Source organism: Hyperolius riggenbachi, chromosome 1, assembly GCF_040937935.1.
Source record: "Hyperolius riggenbachi isolate aHypRig1 chromosome 1, aHypRig1.pri, whole genome shotgun sequence".
Classification (NCBI taxonomy): Eukaryota; Metazoa; Chordata; class Amphibia; order Anura; family Hyperoliidae; genus Hyperolius; species Hyperolius riggenbachi.
The window spans coordinates 531,242,694-531,267,782 of record NC_090646.1 but is presented as its reverse complement, the minus strand read 5'-3'; the positions used below and the strand labels follow the sequence as shown (position 1 = coordinate 531,267,782).

At 43.4% G+C, this 25,089-nt stretch overlaps 1 protein-coding gene across 1 annotated transcript in view; it reads left to right on the top strand.

Annotated features, from left to right (window-relative positions):
* Positions 1-25,089, top strand: part of ZNRF3 (zinc and ring finger 3) — a 221,757-nt gene that overhangs the window by 187,624 nt on the left and 9,044 nt on the right. The window contains exons 3-7 of the mRNA XM_068271636.1: positions 7,386-7,460; positions 13,233-13,364; positions 14,698-14,808; positions 17,196-17,363; positions 23,128-23,230. Of these exons, the coding sequence (XP_068127737.1) occupies positions 7,386-7,460; positions 13,233-13,364; positions 14,698-14,808; positions 17,196-17,363; positions 23,128-23,230 (589 nt within the window). The remainder of the gene's footprint in view (positions 1-7,385; positions 7,461-13,232; positions 13,365-14,697; positions 14,809-17,195; positions 17,364-23,127; positions 23,231-25,089) is intronic.

Below are 25,089 nucleotides of genomic sequence, written 5' to 3'. Positions count from 1 at the left end.
ACCTTAAAAATACGGGGACTGCTTTTTTGAAGCAGCACAAGGAACTAATTTTGATTGGTTTATTTCATTTTTGTGGACTAAGCACAGCTATTACTGTATATATACTGTATATATACATTATTTTTAATGACTATTATCTGAGAAATAGAACATTTTATCATATTTTCTATTTTAATTACAGTTACAAATTCATTAGGAGTCGGAGTCGGTGCATTTTTTCCCGACTCTGACTCCGACTCCAGGCACCCAAAATTGCCCAACTCCACGACTCCGACTCCACGACTCCGACTCCGACTTCGACTCCACAGCCCTGGGCACATATACCCCCTGGCTACATATAGTGGGCACATATACCCCCTGGCTACATATAGTGGGCACATATACCCCCTGGCTACATATAGTGGGCACATATACCCCCTGGCTACATATAGTGGGCACATATACCCCCTGGCTACGTATAGTGGACACATATACCCCCTGGCTACATATAGTGGGCACATATACCCCCTGGCTACATATAGTGGGCACATATACCCCCTGGCTACATATAGTGGGCACATATACCCCCTGGCTACATATAGTGGGCACATATACCCCCTGGCTACATATAGTGGGCACATATACCCCCTGGCTACATATAGTGGGCACATATACCCCCTGGCTACATATAGTGGGCACATATACCCCCTGGCTACATATACTGGGACATATACCCCCTGGCTACGTATACTGGGCACATATACCCCCTGGCTACATATACTGGGCACATATACCCCCTGGCTACATATACTGGGCACATATACCCCCTGGCTACATATTCTGGGCACATATATCCCTGGCTATATATTCTGGGGACACTGGCTGTTTGTCATTATGTGCATTTGCTGGTGAAAATCTGCCTCTTATTATGTGCATTTGCTGGTGAAAATCTGCCTCTTATTATGTGCATTTGCTGGTGAAAAGCTGTCTCTTATGTGCCTTTACTGGTGAAATGCGGTCTCTTGTTACTGTATGTGCATTTACTGGTGAAACGCAGTCTCTTGTTATGTGCATTTACTGGTGAAAGGCAGTCTCTTGTTATGTGCATTTACATGGGGAAAAGCTGTCTCTTATGTGCATTTAGTGGGGAAATTTTGTCAGTAAAAATGATCTTTTGTTAGTAAATCTTTAGGTATTTGTCAGTAAAAAAATAACGTGAAAGGTTGGCAACACTGGCAGGCTGCGCGGCGCAATGGGAAAGATACATGCAGCCCACCTTGGGCTTGGCAGGGGGGAGGAGTCAGCGAGCGAGAGTAGGGTGGCCGCAGGCAGCCATAAATACGCAGTGTGTGACTGCGTCGCACACGCAGAGCCTCTCAGCCTGAGTCAGTCCAGAGACTAGCAGACTCGCAGGCAACCAAAGCCAGCCAGGAGCAAGCCCATGGAAGAGGGGTAGGAATGGGGTATCACATGCATGCGTAAAGAGGTAGAAGGTGTGGGTGTAGTTATGTGGTTGGGCGCAGTTAATTTAATCACGCCCATAGGCGCCAGGGAAAATCTTCCACCCAGGTGCCAGGCACCCCAGGCTCACCCCTGTTGGCAGGGTCAATGTTTCCTCATTGTAGACTTCTACCCCGGGCCATTTCCCTCACAGACTCACCCTATACTCGTTTGTGCTTGTTGCAACCTCATTCATAATTAAGAGTCGAAGCGTCTTCTGCAAAAAATTAGTTCAAAAGAATTTTTTTTTGTCTTGCTCCACCTTTCTTCCCTGGGGCTCCCCTTAAGCCTCACAACATGGGTGGATTACCTGAGAAAGAACATCTTATTAACTGTTTCAGAACCAGAAGATGCAGGTGCCAGTGACTGATAACACACTTATCTTCACATCGATACGTAAAGCAAACCCGAAGCGAAAATAAACGTATGTGATGATGAATTGTATGTGTAGTACAGCTAATGCCTGGTACACGTGATGCAATTTTCCATCAGATTGATGGTCGAAACAATTATTTCTGACAGGTTCGATGTGATTTCCGATTGTTTTTCTGATCGATTTTGTATAGAAGTGATCGGAAAGTCGATCAGAAAAAGATTGGGAGTCAGATCAGACCTGTTGTTTCGACTGTCAATCTGACAAATAATTGCATCATGTGTATCAGGCATTAGAAACAGAACATTAGTAGCAAAGAAAATTGTCTCATTGTTTTCCAGTACAGGAAGAGTTAAGAAACTTCAGTTGTTATCTATGCAAAAGAGCTTCTCTGAGTCAAAGACAGTCCTGTTTTCTGAAGCACTCATACATCAAAAAAACCGTGAGAGATAGAGATAAGATTTTACTGCAGGAGAGTTCAAAGGATCATTAGCTCTGCTTTGTTCTTTAGTTTAAAATACAGAGTGTGGTTTCTAAACTGCAAACATGACAGAATCATGCAACGTTATAAAAAAACAACGATATATAACTGAAAAAAAACACTCTATTTTCTTTGCTACTAATGTTCTATTCCTTATCCGTACTACACATACAATTTATTATATCATAAGTTTTTTTTCACGTCCAGTTTGCTTGAAGTGAAATTTCAGGTGGTGTTCCTCCTTTGATCGTTTTTTCTGCCAGCTAACCCAGTTATAAATAAGTCTTTCTGTAGCTGTGGAAGACAGTAGATAGTGGAAGGCATGAGGAAGACACTCGTTAATCTGTGGCCGGTAATAACATACAGTATAGAATAGCAGAAAGCGGGGTGTGCTGGGAGAGAGAGAATGAGAGCGGAGGGAGAATAGGAGAACCAGTACGAGATTGTGATCTGTGCTGTTTGTGACTTGGCTGCTTTGATCTCCTGCCAAGAGAACCTGCAAGGTCAGAGCCAGCAGCCCTAAAGTTCCGGATATGTGAGGCTTGTGGAATGCTGGAGTGCATGTATGAAGTGTGTATAATGTATTTGATAGGTGCTCTCGCCAGTTGCTCGACTCAACCAATAGTAGGCCATTCTCTTTCACTGTACAATGTAATGTTTGAGAACGCAGTCTTCAAAGGCTTTTCATACATGCATGACACTTACATCTGAAAACTGCATTGCCAGACTGACTTATTTAAACAGAATGTGCTTTATTAAAACTACTGGAGTACAGAGAGGTGCTGTCAAGTAAAATAATGCAAATTACCCCTTAAAGCTGAAGCAGTATTCCTTCCTCAATAAGCCTTTTATTTTCTTTCTACAGATTCCTGTATGACTTTTTTTGTTTTATTTGTACAGGTTTGGCAATAAACTATTTGAATGCAGATGTTGTTTGTTTGTACGGCCTGTATTAGAATAAACATGCTTTCTGATGGGTATGCTCATTGTCATGGTGTGGGAGGAAATATCTTTTGGGACATGTCATTGTTTACCAGTGGAAATGTTTGTGTACAGTTTGTGAGACCTGCTTTGTGAAAGCAGCGTTGCAATTAGCTGTTCTTAGGTCTGTGAGTGACTGATGTGGAAACATGCAAGGACTGTTGTTCTGAAGTTGTCAGTCATATTCTCGGCAGAAGGAAAATCTCTGTGAGAAGGTTTCAGTCAACTCAAAAGTGGCATTCCCTTTATTTGGGGGTATAGCGGGAGGGGGCTTACACTGGCGTCTTGGGGGGCTTCAGTTGTGAGATTTTTCGGCCCAGATTCCTGGCTTGGGTGTTCTCACTGCTTGAGGTACCTTTGTGTTCACGCTATTTTATCGTCCATTGTCCTGCATTTTGATGTTGTAGACAATGATTGCATTGAAATGGATGTTCTGAAAGTGCCCATGCCTACCCATGAGCCCTTTCACATGTCTGTTGTGGAGCACAGTAGTGAAATCAAATTGTACACATTTTTCCCGGGCAATGCAGTGCATTGCATTGCAATCCAATGTTTACAGTATGCCCTCTTAGGGCCGGTATACAGTGAGAGAGTGAGTGTGTGTGGGGTCTGCAGAAGGATGTGTGGCTAAGCTACCCAGCAGCAAAAGTATGTTGGGATTTGGCATTATTACAGTGGACCTGAACTCTTGCACAGGACAGAAGGAAAACTGAGAGAAATGCACCCTGTTTGTATTTAGAGAGTTTAGCCTTTCAATTTCCCCTTATCTGTAACTAATCACAAGTGTAATTTGACCTCTCAGCTGTGTCAGCTGGCTGCCTGGGCAAAGCAGCTATTATGTAAAACACAGGATGTTGACCCTATGTCTGCTTCCATAAAAGCAGGAAGTAGACACACTGCAGATGTATTGCAGGATTTGTATCAGCTGTAACAAAGACATTATTTTCTTTAAAGTAAATGGGACTCCTTTAAAAAAAAAGAAACCAGGTTCTTACCTAAGGAGAGGGAAGGCTCTGGGTCTTAATGAGCCTTCCCTCTCCTCTCCCGGTGCTTAATGAGCCTTCCCTCTCCTCTCCCGGTGCTCTAGTTCAGGCGGCAGCTCCTCTGTACAAAAACGTACTTCTTAAGTCTTCGGGAGCCGAGACCTCCCAAAGACAGGCAGCTCCATACTGCGCATGCGCGAGAGATGGCGCTCACGCGTGCACGGTATTCAGCAGCCCATCTTTGGGAGCACTCGGGCTCCCGAAGACTTTCCGAAGTCACCTCCACCTGTCAGAAGGAAGTGGTATTTGACCAATGTAGTCAAATACTGCTACAGGGAACAGCGCTGCATCGTGGGCACCGGGAGAGGAGAGGGAAGGCTATAGGACCCAGAGCCTCACCTCTCCTTAGGTAAGTATCTGGTTTCTTTTTTTAGCAAGCAGTTCCCATTCACTTTAAAGGTTATTATGCTGTTGCATATATTTTAGAACAGAGAGGAAGTTCTGAGTTTAGGTCTTCTTTAAGCATGGATGCGTCCCTCGCCATCATCACGCGTGCCTCCCGCGGTCCGCCTGGAATCCTCCGTGTAGCTGCAAGGAAACCTCAGTCGGGCTGAGTCTCACCGAGTGACGTCAGCCGCGTCCATTTGCGCTTGCGCAGAAGGTCCGCTGCTGACGTCACACAGCCGCTTACCGGAGCAGATTGCGGCTTAACGGAGGCACTCAGGGACACATCCTTGCTTCTGGGGCTGGAGGAAGACCAGAGTAAGTAAAAAACTTTTTATTCATCTCTGGATCACTTTAAGCATTTTGATAAAGCTGTAAAGTGCCACAAGATTCCAGGAATTCTTTGCAGAGAAAACAGCAATTTATGCAGAAGGAAGAAAAGAAACAGGATATGATATACAATTTATAATAATAATGGGTTTGTGGATTGTAGCCTGGCTATGTAAAAATCCATACTGTTCTATTGCTGTGGCTGGAGATACTGTTCTATACCGGTAGTTTGTAACACACTATTCTATTGATCCAGACTTTGGACATTTCATGTAAACGTCAAGTGCTTTCCTAAAAGGATACTTGCGATAAGGCTGCACACTAGGCAGGCAGCATTTAGGATTGTAAAGCCGAAATCTATGGTCCCTCATCAGATCCCAGTTATTATATGAGCTTCCTGGCAGCAAAGTATTTCTTTTTCATCTTATGCCAGTTGAATTCACTCTATGAAAATAATTGTGAATGCATTGTTTGCCGCTGTTAATATGCCACATTTAAGATCATGTAGTACATTTTGTTTCTTAAATATTGAAGCTACTAGTGAAGGTTTTTTTAGATATCTTGAAGTTCTTTCTTCTACAAATTTCTACAAATTGTACTTGCATGACCTCTTGTGGCGAAAAGTTAAAACAGCACACTAGGTTATTCTACAGCAGTAGTTCCCAATATTTGTCAGCGTGTACACAGCTCATCAGAATATTTTAAATGATGCACTAGCAATAAAAAAGTATTTATAAAATAATAGTTTTAATGCAACTCATGTTTGTGAAGACTTTGATTCATCCAGGACATTGTTGGACTCCTTACCCTGCAGTGACTTGCTGCATTGGGACCCACTGTGACAAGTGCCTGTACAGCAATCTTTCCTAAACTATCATATGATGATCATTTTGGGTGACTTAATCTAGCATGTGTACCTGTGCTTCTATCACAGAAAAGGGCCCACACATGTGTTAGTGTGGCCAGACTGGAATCAAATACATTACCTATTATCATATGTAATTTATTAGATCCTGCTTGTATTCAGTGAAAACAGATGTTCACTAATGTTGCGCTGTGGTCTTGTACCCTAAGTACTCCATGCATAAATTCTGTATAAGCAGGTCAGGTTCTTTTCTTAGTGACATTGGAGTTACACTTTAAAGGACAACTGAAGTGAGAGGGGTATGGAGGCTGTCATATTTAATTCCTTTTAAGCAATACCAGTTGCCTGGCATCCTACTGATCCTCTACTGAATACTTTTAGCCACAGACCTTAAACAAGCATATGCAGAACAGATTTTTCTAACATTATTGTCAGATCTGACAAGATTAGCTGCATGTTTGTTTCTGGTGTTATGCTGGGAATACACCATGAGATTTTTTTGGCAGATAGATGGTTCGATAGATAATTCCCGACAGGTCCGATCTGCTTTATCGTTTTTCTGATCGATTTATCATAGAAGTGAATGGAATCGATCAGAAAAATGATTGGAAATTTGATCGGACTGTAAATCTGCTGAAAATTCTCATTGTGTATTCCCAGCATTATTCAGACACTACTGCAGCCAAATAGATTAGCAGGGCTGCCAAGAAACCAGTATTGTTTAAAAGGAAATAAATATGGCCGCCTCCATATGCCTCTCTCTTCTTTTGTCCTTTAAAGGGATACTGTAGGGGGTCGGGGGAAAATGAGTTGAATTTACCCGGGGCTTCTAATGGTCCCCCGCAGACGTCCTGTGCCTGCGCAGCCTTGGCCCCGCCTCCGGTTCACTTCTGGAATTTTAGACTTTAAAGTCTGAAAACCACTGCACCTGTGTTGCCATGTCCTCGCTCCCGCTGTTGTCACCAGGAGCGTACTGCGCAGGCGCAGACCATACTGGGCCTGCGCAGTATGTTCCTGGTGACATCTGCAGACACGGCAACGCAGGGGCAGTGGTTTTCAGACTTTAAAGTCTGAAATTCCAGAAGTGAGGCGGGCCGAAGCATTGGGGAGTGGCTGCGCGGGCACAGGACGTCTGCGGGGGACCATTAGAAGGCCCAGGTAAGTTCAACTCATTTTCCCCCGACCCCCCCCTACAGTATTCCTTTAGGTCTCTGCCGTTTAGGAATTAAGAAATACTTACACAGACATCAGATATTTGTCATGCCATCCATTACTAGTTGGAGTTGAGCGCATTTTTAGGTTCTTATGGGAATATGCAATTAGCTGCATTTCTTCACCGTTAATGCAAATCTCCTGTTCCTTTTTCAGATGGAAGAAGTGTGTTCATGAACACTTGTATTCATTCTTCTTGCTTGCATTTTATAATATACTCTATTTTGTGTGTTCCAGGCGAAGCGTGCTGTGCAGAGAGGGGCTACTGCTGTTATATTTGACGTCTCTGATAATCCTGACGCAGTGGAACAGGTATTATCTACATCTATTCCTGTTGTTTGGAGATAATCGATTTAATGCTCGCTAGAAAAGATGCTTTGTTGATTTGCTGTTTATATGATTAGCTTTTTGGCTACATGTGACCACCATACCCACAACACTCCACTCCACCGAGCCCTGACCCAGAGGGGCTCAACCTAATGAGAATAATGATAGTTATGCAGGATTACCCATTTGTCTTATGCACCTTAGCCACAGCAAACATTAAAAACACTTGGGTCATAAGAATCAATTCCATTTTGAAAATTGCTATACAACTTCAGTAAGAGCAAGTAGTATTTGTTAGTGTCTTGTATGTTATTGCTTTTATACTAGCATAAATGTCACTAATCTATTACCTATTCAGTAAGGAGTCCTTGGGCAAGACTCCCTAACATGACAATGTGGCTTACTGAGCTCCCCGGTAGTGGCTTCAGCTGTCAAGCGTTTTGAGTCCAACAGTAGAAAAGCATGATATAAATGTTAGCATTATTATTAATATTGTTATTATTATACAGCAGTGTGTTTAGACTAGGGCTGTGGATTCGAGTTGGAGCAATTTTGGGTGCCTGGAGTTGGTTTTGTAATTTGAGGAGTTGTGTTATTTTTGTACCATTTCCACAGCCCTGGTTCAGACTTGTCCTCAGGTCCCACCAACAGTGCAAATTTTGTCAGTAGTTGCACCTATGAACAGGTTGGATAGTTATTTTAGGTTCGAACCAACTGCCCTAGCTTAGTGCTGAAGGCAGGGCCGGTTCTAGTCTTTTTGCTGCCTGAGGTAAACTTGTGAGCTTGCGCCCCCCCACCCCGATTTGGAATGATCGCACAGCAACCGACAATTTACTCTGCTTCATTTAATGTTCTCCCATGACATGCTGCCGCTCAACACAATAGCACACTTGGTAGCTGTGAGTCTGTGACAAACAAATTTCTCACCCTCAACCATTCCTCCTCAGGAAGGTACACACAGTACAAAAATGCTGCCCCTGTAATATCTGCGCCTGATGCAAATGTTTCACCTTGCTTCATGAGAGAACCGGCCCTGGCTGCAGGTTCTCCAAAAGTGATCAAGGAAATAGTGGAGGCTTACAGGCATATGTCGTGTAGTCCACACCTTCATCTTTCAACTGCTCCATGCATCTTTGAGCACACTGCATGTTTGAGTAAGGTTGTTTACCTATTTAAGCCTTCTGGACGTAGAGGCTACGTCCAAAAGGCCATGTGCGCTCCCGCATGCTCCCGGGCTGCGGTTCGTTAGTCCAGGGATCAATGAATCGGGACATGGTGCCCGATCATTGATCCCTTTTCCCGGCAGAAAAAGTGACGGATTCTCTCGGAAGCCTCGCTCTTTCTACCTCTTACGTCCCTCTAGGCGTACATGTTACGCTTAGAGTGACGTAATGTAAACAACTCATGGTTGCCATCCCAAAAAAAAATTACAATAAAAAAGTAAATAATTACCTAAGGGTCTAAACTTTTTAAATATCCATGTAAAGATGAAATACTTCTATTTTTTTTTATTATAAGCTTGTAAATAGTGATAATAATAATAATAATCTGAACATTTATATAGCGCTTTTCTCCTGTCGGATTCAAAGCGCTCAAGAGCTGCAGCCACTGGGACGCGCTCGAGGCCACCCTGCAGTGTTAGGGAGTCTTGCCTTGAACTCCTTACTGAATAGGTACTTGACCTAGCCAGGATTCGAACCCTGGTCTCCCATGTCAAAGGCAGAGCCCTTAACCAGTACACTATCTAGCCACTAGTGTGGATGCAAAATGGAAAAAAATGCACTTTTATTTCCAAGTAAAATATTGTCGCCATACATTGTGATAGGGACATAATTTAAACAGTGTAATACCCGGGACTATTAGGCAAATACAATATGTGGGTTTTAACCTCCTTGCTGGTTATCCCGAGCTTAGCTCGGGGTAACCTGCGTAGGAGGATTTCTCAGGCCCTGCTGGGCTGATTTTCCCCAAAAAAATTTTCCCTGCACGCAGCTAGCACTTTGCTAGCTGCGTGCAGTCTCCGATCGTCGCCGCCGATTCGCCCCTACCCGCCGCGCCCCCCCCCCCTCCAGACCCCTTGCGCAGCCTGGCCAATCAGTGCCAGGCAGTACTGAGGGGTGGATCAGGATTCCCTATGACGTCGGTGATGTCATCCCGCCCGTCGCCATGGCGACCGGGGATGCCCAGCAGGAAATCCCGTTCTGAACGGGATTTCCTGCTTACTCTGATGACCGAAGGCGATCTGAGTGGATAGGGGGATGCCGCTTGTCAGCGGCTATCATGTAGCGAGCCCTGGGCTCGCTACATGATTTAAAAAAAATAAAATAAAAAAAAAGTGCTGCGCTGCACCCTTGCCGCCAGAATTGTAACGGCAAGGGGGTTAATTATGGAGGCATGTATTATTTCAAAACTATAACAGCGTTGCGTAATATGTTGGCGCTTTATACATACAATAAATAAATAAATAATGGGCAAAAACTGAGAAATAATGATTTTTTTTCCTTTTTTTTTCTTATTCTTACTGTTAAAATGCATTTACAGTAAAGTAGCTCTTAGCAAAATGTACCACCCAAAGAAAGCCTAATTGGTGGTGGAAAAAACAAGATATAAATCAATTAATTGTGATAAGTAGTGATAAAGTTTATAGGTGAATGAATGGGAGGTGAAAATTGCTCGGATGCATAAAGTAAAACACGACTGAAGGCTGAAGTGGTTAAGTGAGCAGAAGTTATCATGATCACTGGAGGGAATTGAAATGTGTAATCAAAGAACTTTAATTTTCTGCATATATGCAAGACATTAATGTGATATTTATTGCTGGGATTCTTTGAGGAGATTTGCGGACAAGGGGAAGGCTAGCGGAAGTAACATATAGGGCGGAGAAGGGCTGAGTTAGCCATTGCTTCCAGGTCACGTTCTGTGTGGCCATGGTGATGGTTGATTTTGCAGTGGAGCTTGACCTTAGTGGTGCTGCACTATAGTAATGTGGATCAGGTAATAGATTGCACTGATTGAAAGTGCAGTCAATGCTCTGCATTTAGTTTACAGTCTTTACATTTCTGTCACTGCATGGTCTCTTTCCTGGCTTAAGTGTCCCTTTAAGGTGTGAATTCAAAGTTATTATTCTAAAAGCTAGAGATCTTCTTTGAAATGGGGGAAATCTGAGAAGTATCATTATTGTTCTTGGAGAAATAATAGCTGTACATGTATTCTGCTGAAACAATATGCAAGCAGTTATATTTACTAAGTGACTTGATGTAGTATACCTTTCTGCATTACATCTGTGTGTAGGATGAGAAGTTAGGCTTGGTTCACACATACATTTGTACATTTCCGCCAATAGTTTTTTAGCGGTTTTACCTGACAGGATTTGAACTGTACACCTTTTATGTGTGAACACACCCCTATAACGGATACGAAACTGACAGGACTGGACTGGACCAAATATGTACACCTTTTACGCATGCACCAAGCCATAGAAAACTCATTCAAAACTGATGCAAAAGTGACAGGACAAGACTGGACCAGAAATGTACAGATGCATGTGTGAATGCAGCCATAGAAAACTGATACAAAACTCATGCCAACTGTCAAAAACTGACAGGACAGGACTGAACAACTTTTATGTGTGAACCCAGCCTTAGGGCCTGAGCTCACTAACGCAGTTGTGCGCAGTTGTGTCTGCTTTTCAGAAACACATCAAATGTTACAGATGCTGAAAAGCGGACACAACTGCATTAGTGGGCTCAGGCTGGAAGCACGCTTAGCAGAATTGTATGCGTTTTTCAGGAGTGCACTACTGAAAAACGCATGCAATTCTGCTAAGTGTGCTACCAGCTTTGCACAGAGGCTGCATTCCAAATAAAACTGTATTCCCAACATTCCTTGGCCTTTTACTGTCCAGGAAATTTGAATAAGTCACATTCCTATCTGGCACAGCTTTTCACCACTTAGAAATGATGGCCCATTGACTTTGTAGCAAGTTCAGGCAGCTTTTTCCATTTGATAAATACTCATCCTGTAGCTCAGTGATAGTTGTTGAAATTCATTTAGCAGTGTTCTTATATGATGTATTGAGGTTAAAAATACAGGCTGTTCTTATTATTGCTGCTACTGCAGAAGCCGGTACTGTACATACTGGGGCTGACCTTCTATCTCTTTCACATGTTTACATTCACTAATATAAATATGATTGATTAGGGCCACATTTGAAGTTATTATCTTTTAGTTATAAAGCGCCAACATATTCTGAAGCTCTAATCAAAAGAGAAAAGGTACGCAAGTTAAGGTGGCCATACACTGATCGATATTTTTTTAATCGATATCCGGCTGAACACTGGTCAGTATTTTTAACTGATATTAGGCCGATTCAGTCAGTTGATTGGATCTACTAGAAATCGATGCCTCAAATGATTCCCGGTCGACTTTAATCCAAAATCGATGGCTTTGGTACATCTTGCTGGATGAAAGATTTTGCTTGATTGGATGCAAATCAGGAGCACGTTGTTCACAGCGTTTAATTTTAGGCCAACCAACTCAGCAGCAGAGCAACTTTTACCTGTCCACTGGTGCTTCCTCTCATGTCTTCTTCCACCACCGGGACTTCTTCCTGTCTCTCCACTCCCGGGGAGTTGTGTATCACGTGTAAGACACTAGAGGCTAAACACTGGAGGCCTCTAGTGGCCTCTGGAGACCCGGCAGGCAGTGTACACAGATTTTAATTGATTTAATGTTGAAATCTATTGAAAATATGTGTATGTGTACAGTGTGTGTAGGAATTTGATCAGATAGATCCCTCTCTGATCAGATAATGTTCTGAGGTGGATCTATCTGTTGGCCACATCGACCAGTCTATGGTCAGCTTTAGCCAGTTATCTTTTAGGATTGCAGCTTCCATATATTCCAGACAGCAATATGAATTGAAAAAAAGGAAAAGAAGTATCACACATCCACAGTTTAAGCTCCAGCTGTTTTGCACTAATACATGTAGTGCTTCGTCAGGACCCACTCACTTACGACTCACTTCCTGAACACATAACAGCACACATCTATCAGATATTGCCTCCAGTGTGTGGAGCACTGCACAAGCATCTCTCAATCGACACACCATTTTGTGATGGGAAAGAGAAATCGAATGAAAAGTCAGTTGGACAATTGTTCTATGAAATGATGGCCTCCTTATCAGGGCTGTGGAGTTGGTACAAAAATCATCCGACTCAAACTCCCGACTCCTCAGTTGGAGTCAAGGAGTCGGACTAATTTTGGGTACCTAGAGTCAGAGTCGGTAGGACTCTTACTCTAGGTACCCAAAATTAGTCAGACTCCTCGACTCCAACTCCACAGCCCTTGCAGGGCTGTGGAGTAAGAACAAAATCATCTGCCTCTAACTCCTCAGCTTATGAAACCTGACTCCAGGTGCCCAAAAATTACTCCAACTCTGTGACTCCATAGCCTGCGCCTGATCACCAGTCCTGCAAGTACTGTATATTCCATTAAGTGCACAAAGTTATAAGCAAATTGATACTTTTACTTTGCAAGTATAGTCTGATGTTTAGAATATCTGCTCCATTAATATTCTTTATTTTGATATGAAAGACGGCTTACCCCACCTGTCCATACTTCCTTCATAGACATATATGCAGCTTATGCAAACTTCTTTTTCTTTTTTTTTATTAAACGGAATGTGTCAGAATACTTGCTTGCAGTTGCTGAAAGTAGATGATTCTTTATGGTACAGTCTCCTTTTCTTTTTTGCAGCTGAACCAAGGCTTAGAGGACCCACTTAAAAGGCCTGTTGTGTACATGAAAGGCATGGATGCTATCAAACTCATGAACATCGTAAACAAGCAGAAAGGAGCCAGAGCAAGGATTCAGCACCGGCCTCCTCGGGTGAGGACTTTGTACATGAATGTATTGAGGGAATACTGATATTGAATGCCAGCAAAAAAGCAACCACAAAGGTTCCATGCCGACATTCGTGATGATTTTCTTCGTCAACTTTTTATTGACATCACTTGCTGTGTTTCAGCCATTTTCTGGGCATTCCCTGGTCCTTCCCCAAAACAGATGCAACACAAATGTTCAGTTGAAAGCCTGATATTGTCAATACAGGGTCTATTCCCAATGCTGAACAGACATCCCCAGATTTCTACTTCTGTCACAACATGGGTAACAAGTAGCCATGGTGGAACCTTTCATCTAGTTGTTTGGGGGATCATCTTGTTTTTTTCTCCCCCTCTCTTCTCTAGTATGTGGGAAGACTAGGAGACGTTGGCTTGAGCCATAATCTGATTTACTTTTCAGCCTTCTATTCTGTACACACACTAGATCGATGTTCTCCAAAACAAACAAGGAGCGGCTTGTTGCCCAATTTGTTCAAAAAAAGAGGCACATTGGTATGAAAAGACAAACCACAATTACCATGTAGGCCGAGCCATCCTGGCTGATCCATTTGACCGATAATTGGTGTTAGTCAGTGAGAAACATAGGACAGGAAAGCAAGTGTCCTGCCCTAACTCCCCAAGCTGCATATATTCCCATCATCTTCTTTAATCCAGCCCTTGCTTCCAATTGGCTAGAATCAGCCATTTTAGGGTTAAGGTTATATATACTTTAAGGCTGCATAGCCAGGCTGGACATATTGCTGGTACTACATCCAGGGCTCCTTAAAAATTGCAGCCGTCACTGAATAGAGGCAGGCACTCGTTTCCTCTGAGTGGTTTCCGATGCCTCCATGGGCGGGACTTGCAGCACTAGCCTGAAGAGAGCAGCAGACCATGGGTTTCACACTGACATATGATGCATGTACTGCTCATTTTTTACTGTATCCATAGTCAGCGTCATGTAGGGGCCAAAAAACATGATTACTCTAACAGAAGTTTTATAATATTTGGGTTTATTATACTAGGCGTTGCTCCCATAGACTTATAATGGAGATGGGCCATGACCTGGAGAGGTAGTTTACTATACCTGATTTTTATTATAATGAGATTATACTGTAACATAATTACATTACTGTATGTTTGCAAAGCATAGGTTAAATGTTTTTGAATTTCATATCATTAAAAAGCTTTGAGATTGAAGTGTGTATAGACAGTTTATATACTTGACGATCAAATTACCCTGATGGCACCTACTCCATAGCTTAACACTTTTGCCACATTATGGTTCTTTGGTTTTCACTGCAGAATATTTTGCAACAACAGCTTCTTTCTCTCTTCAGCAACCTACGGAATACTTTGATATGGGTATCTTTCTGGCCTTTTTTGTGGTGGTGTCCCTGGTCTGCCTTATCCTCCTCATCAAGATCAAATTAAAGCAAAGAAGAAGTCAGGTATGAATTAAACATGAAGAAACCTAAACACTCCAGATAAGGAATATATAAATTGTGTGTGTGTGTTTTTTTTTTTTTTTACTGGAATGCTTTGTGTAGTTTAGAGGCAACTTTAACACTAGTCTTGCAAGCGTGCACTGTGTTACCCTATTTTGCAGCAGGGTAACGCAATGACAGTACAAGGCAATGGGGCCTAGCACACTTACCGTGTTGTGGCGGAATGACGTGAATACCACACTATGCATATGACCCTGTCGGTGCACTCTGCCATAGGGGTCATATGAATGTCGTTTTCTGTGAGGCGAAGGGGAAAGAAAAAGTATAGTGTTCACCATGTGTTATTACTGTGTGTTTATTGTAGATCTAGTCACTTCCTGCCATGCCATTGAAAACGGGAAGTCATCCTAGTACACACCATACAATTTTCTGTAAGATTTTCTGTAATTAGATTATTTTCTGTAAAGTACTGGTAGAGACTGGTCATTATCTCTGGTGCATTGTCTTCTGGTTATCTCCTGCTGAGTAGAACAATGCCTAATTGCTAGGCAGATAGATGGTTAGATAGATAATTTCCAACATGTTGGAAATTATCTATCTGGCAAGTAAATCTTAAAGAAAATCTTACAGAAAATTGTATGGTGTACTGGGCATTATTAAGCACCATCTACATGATACGATTCTTTGTGCGATTCGATTACGATCTGATTAAATCCGACATGTTCGATCGGGATTTTATTAGATTCTATTCGATTTGCCATTGTTTTGCAATGGCAAATTGAATTGAATTGAATCCCGATGGGACATGTCAGAATTAATCGGACCGTAAATAGAATCGTAATCAAATCGCAGCAAAGAATCGTATCGTGTAGATGGGGCTTTACTCTATCCAAAACAAAATAAGATTTTGGCAGTAGTTCTACCTTTTCTCTAAACTTTCAAATTGTAATTTTTTTTCACTATTTGCTTTAAAATTGCCTTTTGCAAATGGTAAATACAGCATGCAGCCATGTTTTTCAGTTTGCAATGTATGCTGTAGAATCTAATAACATCTCCATTGCTGCCTGAATACGCCCTCTGGAACACTCAGTATAGTGGACAAAGGTTCTCTTATCAGTTTTGTCTGAAAAAAAAAAAAAGAGAGCAAGTTATTTAGTAAATCACTTTCTTTAATCGCAGCACACAGAGTGCTGCGTTTGTGATAATCAGACTCTCTGCTCCAAAGCTCCATCTGCTGGCCTCGAGGAAAATATGAATGATGAATGTGCAATATTTCATACCTATCCAACGAAAATAAGTCCTGCATTTAATAAATACAGTACATTAAACTTGCAGCCTTCTGTGACCATTAAAGCAGACCTGAACTCAGAACGTCCTCTCTGGTCTAAAAGAAACGCAGCAGCATAATAACCTTTAAACAAGACACATTTCTTTGTTACAGCTGGTACAAATCCTAAAATAAATCTGCAGTGTGCCTACTTCCTGATTCATGGAAGCAGACATGTTAACATTCTGTACTTTCAACTGAAGTTATCTGCCATCTCTGCCATGGCAGTCAGATGACACAGGGGAGACATAAAATTACAACTTGTGATGAGACACAAATGAGGGGGAATTAGAAAGGCTAAACTCTCTAAATACATACAGGGTGCATTTCTCTGTTTTCCTTTTGTCCTGTGCAAGAGTTCAGGTCCACTTTAAAGGGAACCTAAACTGACAAGGATATGGATTTTTCCTTTTGAAATAATACCAGTTGCCTGACTCTCCTGCTGATCCTGTGTCTCTAATACTTTTAGCCACAGCCCCTCAACAAGCATGCAGATCAGGTGCTCTGACTGAAGTCACAATGGATTAGCTGCATGCTTGTTTCAAGTGTGTGATTCGGCCACTACTGCAACCAAAGAGATCAGCAGGACTGCCAGGCAACTGGTATTGTTTAAAAGGAAACATCCATAGCCCTCTGTTTAGGTTCCCTTTAACTCTCTTTGCAGTAGACTTTCTTTAGTCGGTAGTCGGTTTTGTTTATTTTCAGTGCAGATCATATTGGGCTGGGCAAGTTAACATGGAATTCAGAAGCTGGCCTTTCAAATGCAGCAGCCAGCGGGACATTTTTAGGAGCCAACTCCACTGACAACAGCAGGAAAAACCTCACAAGTCGGGCAGCAGCATTAATAAACAATAGCGTATAGACATTTTGTGTGTGTGTGCGCCCAAGCGCACACAGGTAGCCTTTGAAATCAACAAATATAGGCAAGCTGACAAGTCCCTACTTGATACTTCAGATTAATAGCAGTGATGTCAGGGTCTTTGTAAGATGATTTTTGTTTATTCTGTGGAATGGTTATCATTCTCTGTTTCACTTGTGTGATGTTGGTACTTGTCTCTTTCAGAACTCAATGAACAGGATGGCTGTTCAGGCCCTTGAGAAAATGGAGACCAGGAAATTCAAAGCAAAGGGCAAAGTCCAGCAGGAGGGAAGCTGCGGTGGCCTTGATACACTGAGTAGCAGTTCCACTTCTGACTGTGCCATATGCTTAGAAAAATACATAGACGGAGAGGTAAGATTTTCTATTATTCAGCTGAAAAAGTTGTCATGTGACATGAGGTAAACCTGTGTATGTACAGTACAACATATATTAAAGGGCATCAGAGGTGAAAATAAACTGATGAGCTATACAATTGTATCTAACCTCCTTTTTAAAGAGACTCCGTAACAAAAATTGCATCCTGTTTTTTATCATCCTACAAGTTCCAAAAGCTATTCTAATGTGTTCTGGCTTACTGCAGCACGTTCTACTATCACCATCTCTGTAATAAATCAACTTATCTCTCTCTTGTCAGACTTGTCAGCCTGTGTCTGGAAGGCTGCCAAGTTCTTCAGTGTTGTGGTTCTGTGATGTATCTCCCCCCTCCAGGCCCCTCTCTGCACACTGCCTGTGTGTTATTTAGATTAGAGCAGCTTCTCTCTGCTCTCTTATCTTTTACAAGCTGGATAAATCCTCCTCTGAGCTGGCTGGGCTTTCACATACTGAGGAATTACATACAGGCAGAGCTGTCTGCACTCTGCAGGAAGAAACAGCCTGACACTTCAGTGGAAGATAGCTGCAGGGGCAAAGAAACACACAAATGATCTCTTGAGATTCAAAAGGAAGGGTGTATACAGCCTGCTTGTGTATGAATGTATTTTCTATGTGTGGACATACTGTACATCAACCTACTTCCTGTTTTGGTGGCCATTTTGTTTGTTTATAAACAAACTTTTTAAAACTGTTTTTAACCACTTTTAATGCGTCGAGGAGCGGCGAAATTGTGACAGAGGGTAATAGGAGATGTCCCCTAACGCACTGGTATGTTTACTTTTGTGCGATTTTAACAATACAGATTCTCTTTAAGATATCCTGCAGTTTTCAGTTTAAGATACCCTGCAGTTGTATTTAAATCAAGATTTTAAGTTTTTACTGTTTCATTGTCTCTGCTCAATTACACATTCATTAAAGTACGCCAGAGCTAAAATCTTCCTGCTTTCAGAAACCATTTACTACCAGGAAGGTTTTTTTATGGTAGTAATCCCTTGTCAGTGATGGTTACGCTATAGTCCGACATAGTCCCGACCCAGAAACTGTCACTTGCATTCCTGGTGTTTAACTCTTTCAGGCAGAGAAAGGAAAAAAAGGAACACGGCATAGTAATTTATGTGCTAGGCACTGTACATAAGCATGTCTATCTCATCATGTCACATCATCTCGGTTATTCTTTAATAACCAGGCTGTTTTACTTGATTTATTTTGCTGCCTGAAAGAGTTAATTTCTAGGCAGGGGAGTGGCAGCTTCTGTCTTATTACCCTGTCAGGATTATAGTAAACATCATTGATAAACAGATTACAGCCATAAAAGTTTTCCTGGCAGAATACAACTTCTGAGGGCAGGGAGAGATAAAATACATAAACTAATGACCTTTTTCTAACTCAGGGACACTTAATAGGTTGTCACTGATTAGAGACAGTAAAACAATCAACCTACTTTGTAACTGTTTAAATAAGAAAGAAAACTCTAGGATACTTCAAAAGAGTAATTTTAGTAATAGGAAGATAACTATAATTGTTTATCTCATCTGTTTATTTTCACCTCAGGTTTACTTTAACTTGTTGTCGACTGCTCCACGCCAATTGGCATGAACCCGGCGGCTCCCCCAGTATTGCTCAATGCCAATTGGCGTGAGGTCCTGGAGGCGTTTTGCAGGAGATTGATCTCTGCTTGAATGATGGAGCTCCACTCTGTCATCAGTCTCCCAGCAGCGATCGTCGCTAGGAGACTGTTAGACTGCGAAACCGCCATCAATTTACACTGTACAGCGCTGCGATTTAAAGGGATACTGTAGGGGGGTCGGGGGAAAATGAGTTGAAGTTACCCGGCGCCTCTAATTGTCCCCCGCAGACATCCTGTGCCCGCACAGCCTCTCCCCAATGCTCCGGCCCCGCCTCCGGTTCACTTCTGGAATTTCAGACTTTAACCTCCTTAGCGGTAACCCCGTGTGTGACACGGGGTAAGCCGCCGGAGGGTGCCGCTCAGGCCCTGCTGGGCCGATTTACTTAATTTTTTTTTTGCTGGACGCAGCTAGCACTTTGCTAGCTGCGCCAGCACCCCGATCGCCGCCGCCGCGCGCCCGATCGCCGCTATCCGGTGCGGCGCGCGGCCCCCCCCCCCCCCAGACCCCGAGCGCTGCCTGGCCAATCAGTGCCAGGCAGCGCCGAGGGGTGGATCGGGTCTCCCAATGACGTCCCGACGTCGCTGACGTCATTCCGCCCCGTCGCCATGGCGACGGGGGAAGCCCTCCAGGAAATCCCGTTCTTTGAACGGGATTTCCTGATCGCCTATCGCCGGAGGCGATCGGCGGGGCTGGGGGGATGCCGCTGAGCAGCGGCTATCATGTAGCGAACCCTCGGCTCGCTACATGATTTAAAAAAAAAATAATTAAAAAAAAACTGCTGCGCTGCCCCCTGGCGGTATTTTTCATACCGCCAAGGGGGTTAAAGAGAATCTGTATTGTTAAAATCGCACAAAAGTAAACATACCAGTGCGTTAGGGGACGTCTCCTATTACCCTCTGACACAATTTCGCCGCTCCTCGCCGCATTAAAAGTGGTTAAAAACAGTTTTAAAAAGTTTGTTTATAAACAAACAAAATGGCGACCAAAACAGGAAGTAGGTTGATGTACAGTATGTCCACACATAGAAAATACATCCATACACAAGCAGGCTGTATACAGCCTTCCTTTTGAATCTCAAGAGATCATTTGTGTGTTTCTTTCCCCCTGTTCTCATGCACTGAAGTTTCAGGCTGCTCGTTTCTTCCTGCAAACAGCTTTGCCCTTGTCTGTAATTCTTCAGTATGCGAAAGCCCAGCCAGCTCAGAGGACGATTTATCCAGCTTGTAAAAGATAAGAGAGAAGCTGCCCTTATCTAAATAATACACAGGCAGTGTGCATAGAGGGGCCTGGAAGGGGGAGTTCATAGCAGAACCACAACACTGAAGAACTTGGCAGCCTTCCAGACACAGGCCGACAAGTCTGACAGGGGAAAGATACATTGATTTATTACAGAGACTGTGATAGTAGAAAGTGCTGCAGTAAGCTAGAACACATTAGAATAGCTTTTGGAACTTGTAGGATGATAAAAAACAGGATGCAATTTTTGTTACGGAGTCTCTTTAAAGTCTGAAAACCACTGCGCCTGCGTTACAGTGTTCTCACTCCAGCTGATGGCACCAGGAGTGTACTGCGCAGGCCCAGTATGGTCCGTGCCTGCGCCATGCGCTCCTGGTGACATCAGGGGAAGCGAGGACATGGCAACGCAGGCGCAGTGGTTTTCAGACTTTTAAGTCTGAAATTCCAGAAGTGAACCGGAGGCGGGGCCGGAGCATTGGGGAGTGGCTGCGCAGGCACAGGATGTCTGCAGGGGACCATTAGAAGCCCCGGGTAACTTCAACTCATTTTCCCCCGACCCCCCTACAGTATCCCTTTAACCACTTGCCGACCGCACACTCATAACGTGCGTCGGCAAAGTGGCAGCTGCAGGACCAGCGACGCAGTACTGCGTCGCCAGCTGCAGCCTAATTAATCAGGAAGCAGCCGCTCGTACGAGCGGCTGCTTCCTGTCAAATCACGGCGGGGGGCTCCGTGAATAGCCTGCGGGCCGCCGATGGCGGCTCGCAGGCTAGATGTAAACACAAGCGGAAATAATCCGCTTTGTTTACATTTGTACGGCGCTGCTGCGCAGCAGCGCCGTAAGGCAGATCGGCGATCCCCGGCCAATCAGCGGCCGGGGATCGCCGCCATGTGACAGGAGACAGCCTGTCACTGGCTGCACAGGACGGATAGCGTCCTGTGCAGCCCGGCTTACCAAAGGGGGCCAGGTAGGAGAGGGAGGGGGAGCATTTCGCCGCGGAGGGGGGCTTTGAGGTGCCCCCCCCCGCCAGCCACTCGCAGGCAGCAGAGATCAGACCCCCCCAGCACATCATCCCCATAGGGGGGAAAAAAGGGGGGCAATCTGATCTCCCTGCCTGCACCCTGATCTGTGCTGGGGGCTGCAGAGCCCACCCAGCACAGATCAATCAAACTAGCGCTGGTCCTTAAGGGGGGGTAAAGGGTGGGTCCTCAAGTGGTTAAAGAACAAGCGACACCCTTGCTAACCTAGAAATAAAAAACACATATATAAGTAGATAAATACTACTTCTACTTGCATAACAGATGTATTGTGCTATCCACGTAATGATTCCTGTGAATTTTATAAAGGAAAAGCGGAAAAATCCTATTCTAGGCAGTATCCATCTTGCCAAGCTAATGCTGACATCATATCCTCCCTGACTCTTGTTTTCCCAGTCCCTTCTCTTGCTCATTGTGTATGCATTAGCTGCCCTCCTCCCAGAGTCTTCAGACACTCCCACTGAGGTGTATACTAGGAACTGCACTGTCTTATCTTCCAATCACTGAGACACCTCTGCCTTGCTTGTAAACACAACTGAGCAGAGGTGTTTCAGATAAGAAAGCTAGGCAGGAAAATAAATGGAAGAGAAGGAATATATTATAGATCAAAAGAACTCCCAGCATTCAACTCTTTGGCACTGTTTGGCACTAGGGCCAGTGCTCATACAATATGTGATAACTCCAAACCATAACAGCAGAAAAGGTTTTGCAAGTTTTGAATGCAGGATCAGCATCTTTATCACTTAATACACTCAGACCAGTTGCTGTTGAAATTTGATTTTTATGGTGACAATACCGCTTTAAGGCAGCGCTGTACTGGGGACAGCCGTGTCACTCGGCTGTCCCCCTGGGACGCTCAGGAGCAATCTGCTCTCAAAAGCTGATGCCTATGACAGCCAATCACTGTCATTGGCTGGCGGGGGGAGTGAAAAATAAATAAATAGGTAATTTTATTGCAAAAAAAAAAGACAAATAAAATCAATAAATAAAAATCGTGGGAGTGATCAGAGCCCACCAACCGAAAGCACTGTTGTGAATCACTTGTGTGCTAGGCTGTACGGCCCTGCAGCGAGCCCTTAAAGGCACGTACACACGCCGGATTCTTGCAAACGTTTGCAGGAACCTGGCATGTGTACGCACCATAAATCTGCACTGGCCTGAATTGTAAAAATTAGCCTGGTCTCTGGGGGAAGGGGGGGGGGGGTGTTAAAGTGTGTGGTCCTTAAGTGGTTTATTAACAAAATAAAGCTTACATGGTCACGTAATGGGTGTTAATCAAGTGTTACTTTGTGTTAATTAGGAATTCAGAAGGAATCGATCCCCACTGTACACAGTACAATGATTTTAAAGATTCCGGCAGGGAATCTATTCAAAATTGATATAACCACAGCACTGCACTGTTTAATGTAGTGTAATCCTATGGGCTGTTCATCTACCACTGCTCCTGCCCCGCCTTAGATTTTCCATCCTGTCCCATCAAAACTTTAGATCAATTTTTGGTCAAAATCCAATTGAGTGGATAAATAATTAAATTAATTCCAATACGATTCAATCAGAGTGATGGAATATGCAGGGTATTGAATGGGAAAATCGATATGTTAATGGGCAGCTTTACTTTGTTGCTATCATCTACCAATGGAGTAAGAAACTGCTGTGACCACTAGTGACAGAGCACTAGCTCATGATTATGTAGTTTCTGGTGATCTCTTGCCATATAAAATGATTCGGAGCCTCACATAACACGTTGATAAGGAATAGGGGAAGTTTTTTATCTGGCAGAAATCATTTCCTGGCTTACATTTATTATAACGCATGACTATGTTCTTTCATGTCTACTGCAGGAGCTGAGAGTCATTCCGTGCACACATCGGTTCCATAAGAGGTGCGTGGACCCCTGGCTTTTACAGAACCACACATGTCCGCACTGTAGGCACAATATTATAGGTGAGTGCCATGAATTATCACTTTCAGCACAAGTCCGGCCCCCCAAGCCTTTTCTGGTGGCCCCCAAAGCTCTCTACCATTCCATGCAGGTTGTAGCTGTGGTGCCACATGCAAGAGCAACCTTGTATCACTGCTCTGCTTCCCCCTGTTTTCACCTGCAGGTAATTAGCCACCACTGTAGCAGAAGCAGCCACGGATTTGCAGTGGCTACTATGCCAGCAGCAATAACAGCCACTGATTAGCAACTCTCCCCGTCTCCACTAATTGCACAAGGTATATGGGCTATTTCCCATGGAAATGTTTTATATGACAGATTGTCACAGGCATAGCTCAGTATCTAGGTTTAATCAACACAACTCCCCCCCCCCCCCCCCCAAAAAAAGTGTTTAACTAAGCTAGTTTGGCCCCCCAGCACTCTCAAGAACGGCGATATGGCCCTTTGCCTGAAAAGTTTGGACACCCCTGGCCTAGGCGATCATGCTCATTAGATCCACTTGGGGGCCATAGAGCTGCATGTGTGGGAATGCTAGTGTGTTAGCCGGCCATTGTTTATTGCACAGTTTTTCATTGAAGTTTTTGATTGCGTACTGCATTTGAGACCTTCTGCATCCATCATTGTCTTACCCATCCCTTTTCATTTATTTTGCATATATCATAGATGTTTGGTCTCAGCACCTGTATTGGTGAGCTGCTGGCATCAATTAAAAACCAAGAGTATTCCCTGGGCTGTACCCAATGTTGATCCTTGTTTTTTAAGGACATAGTAAGGCAATCCGATACAATTTCAATGGGAATTAGATTTAGCTCCCCCTACATCAGAAAACACATGGAAAGGTGTAAATCCAGATAAACTCAGCTCAATGAGATGGCGTACAAAGTCCTGCTGAGATTGTGTTACACCCCAGAGAACTTGGACACATGCACCCACAAACTGATAAAGGACGCTTTTGGCGTTGACCATATACACTGTTCCATATATGGTGGTCATGTGATATAACTAATTAATTTTGGCAAGAGGTGGAAAACCTCACTGACTATACCTCAAATCAGATGTACTGTAAGCTATACCTGTAGTATACATTACCTGGACTTCACGTAAAATCTTTAAAGAGGAGCTGTTAGGTATAGGGTCTCAGAGAAAATAAACACATATATCAGTAGCTAAAGATTGGCTGTACTTACATTGCATATGCATTTCACTGTCCACGTTTAGATTTCACAGAATTTGTATATAGTATATGCAGAGATAGATGCTCCTGACAGCTCATGGCAGGCTCCATGTTTTTCTGTCAAATGTGTCGTCATGTCCTGCCTGCTTCCTGATCACAGAAAAGCTGGTACTTGAACAACACAGTGTGCAGTGAATATTAATGAGCCATGTGGCTAGGAACAATAGCTGACTCCTGCAGTGTACTCTGCCCGGAGATTTATCAGTGCTACGCGCTGGACTGATTAGAAGCTGCTGTAACGTCTCATTAGCAGCCGAGGGGAGGGCCCCAGAATGCTTTGCAGTTTAGTATGCGGCTTGCGTCCTTATGGGTCTATAACAGCCTTTAAGATAAGCACACATCAAAGGTAACTGAGATTTTTATCTTCACTAATGGCTTTTGGGCTTCCTTCTAAACTGTTTAACACAGGAGAATAGAGGTTTAAATTAGCTTCTGCAGCCTGACAGTTACTCTTTAATAAAAACCCATTGAAAGCAAATTTACTATATCATATAAGCAGCTAAATGAGTTATTGCAAAACCCTGTAAATTATCTATTCTCATACTTTTAAAGATTACTGGAAACGTAGATCAAGCTTTGAACTAATGAATGTTTATTGTGAACAATGGAAGACAGAGAATTGGATGCTGA